The sequence below is a fragment of the Phytophthora parasitica genome (genome assembly GCF_000247585.1).
Source record: "Phytophthora parasitica INRA-310 unplaced genomic scaffold supercont2.84, whole genome shotgun sequence".
Classification (NCBI taxonomy): Eukaryota; Oomycota; class Peronosporomycetes; order Peronosporales; family Peronosporaceae; genus Phytophthora; species Phytophthora nicotianae.
The window spans coordinates 175,381-176,850 of NW_008649070.1; the positions used below are offsets into that span (position 1 = coordinate 175,381).

The 1,470-nt window shown below is 48.9% G+C and overlaps 2 protein-coding genes across 2 annotated transcripts in view; one reads left to right on the forward strand and one right to left on the reverse strand.

The window, feature by feature from the left end:
- Nucleotides 1-139: 139 nt before the first annotated feature.
- PPTG_18402 (hypothetical protein) lies at nucleotides 140-1,088 on the forward strand (the record flags this gene model as incomplete). The annotated part of the gene is made up of 4 exons (XM_008916447.1): nucleotides 140-282; nucleotides 339-631; nucleotides 693-755; nucleotides 820-1,088. 4 exons carry the CDS (start codon nucleotides 140-142, stop codon nucleotides 1,086-1,088), a joined length of 768 nt encoding a protein of 255 aa, XP_008914695.1.
- A 359-nt stretch (nucleotides 1,089-1,447) lies between these two features.
- The window catches only part of PPTG_24338 (hypothetical protein), a gene marked incomplete at both ends in the record, with an annotated part of 5,531 nt that continues 5,508 nt past the window's right edge, over nucleotides 1,448-1,470 (reverse strand). The window contains one exon of the mRNA XM_008916448.1: nucleotides 1,448-1,468. Coding sequence (XP_008914696.1) covers nucleotides 1,448-1,468 — 21 coding nt within the window. The remainder of the gene's footprint in view (nucleotides 1,469-1,470) is intronic.

The following is a 1,470-nucleotide window of genomic DNA, read 5'->3' on the forward strand; positions in this document are numbered from 1 at the left end:
CGAGCCAGAGGATGACCGCGGGGCCGAGTCGCTTTTGGCGGCAATCTCTACTTTTCTTCCGTTTTTCGGAAAAACGGTGGAGCAATGTCTATTTCTAGTCGGTGACAACTGCTCGGTCAACAAGAAGCTCGCCAACCTGATGGGCGTTCCTCTTGTTGGCTGTGCAAGCCACCGCTGGAACTTGGCGTTAAAGGCGTTTTTGGCCCCCTATGAGGCCGATCTCTGCGTAGTCCAACGTCTGATGAAGAAACTCAAGACACTCAGTGAAGGTGCCAAGCTCAGGTACAATTATTCCGCCTTTTTAATTTTAATTGTTTCTAATTTAGTTTTGTTTTTAGGCTGGTGACGCCGCTTCGACCCGTACTTCGTCAAGAGACGCGTTGGGGCTCAACGCATGCCATGCTGCGTCGGTATTTTGAATTTCGTGGCTTTTTGTCCATGGATGACGATGAATTGGCGGAGTTTCTTCCATCGCCGGCAACCCACAGCCGACTCAAAGCCCTCTTGAACGAGCTTTCGGACTGCGAGTCCGTTTCTCTTGCGCTACAAGGCGACGACGTTGATCTTCTAGGGGCGCCCGACCTACTGGATGGGCTTATTGCAGTTAAGCCCATTCTAAAAACCTACATTGGTAAGTATTTATGCTCATCTGACAAAAACCATTGTGCTTACATTTTGTTTACTTTTTATAGGAGCATCTGCGAATATTATTCACTCTCCTGGATTCGAGTCTGGATGCTGCAAGGTTCTAGCTGGTGATGCAGCTAAATTGTTGCGCGGCGAGAAGACCGCTTTAGGGCCCTTTTTTGCAAAGGGTAGAGTGCGAGCCACAAGCCGTGGCGCTGCAGAAGGAGGGGTTTGCTGAGCGCATTCTCAAAAAGCGCAAGGTAAAGCCATGTGTGGCCTCTTACCCACTGGTGAGCGCAATTCCGCCGACTTCCAACAGAGTGGAGCGTCTTTTCAGCGTGGCCCGAGCCATGATCGGACATGAACGCCAAGCTCTTTCACCACTAGCTGTGGAAATGCTGCTCTTCCTCAAGGTCAACGCTTCGCACTGGGATGTTGAAGTTGTTGACAGGTGTGTGTAAGTCGATTTGACCGACGACACTGCTACGGTAAAGGGAAATACAGCTACTCTCAGCAATTACATATCGACTCGCTCTCCTCCTATCAATTATTGATTTCTTACAGCTTGTTTTACTTGTGCATTACGGATTTATAGTAGCACGGCGCAATCCATATAAATTCAATATTCGGAACCCCTGGGTGTAATTAGCTACGCAAACGCGTTCATCATTACGTCATATGGTTCCACTTTGCCATGATAGCATTTGCAGCAGAAGAGCCGGCAACGAAAGCACCGCGCGACATTTGATTTGCGATAGTAGTAGTTTTGGCAACAGCAGCACCAGTGGACGGCCAGTTAGCTGATGAATCAGAACCAGCATTAGGAGTGTTCGATAGAAGACG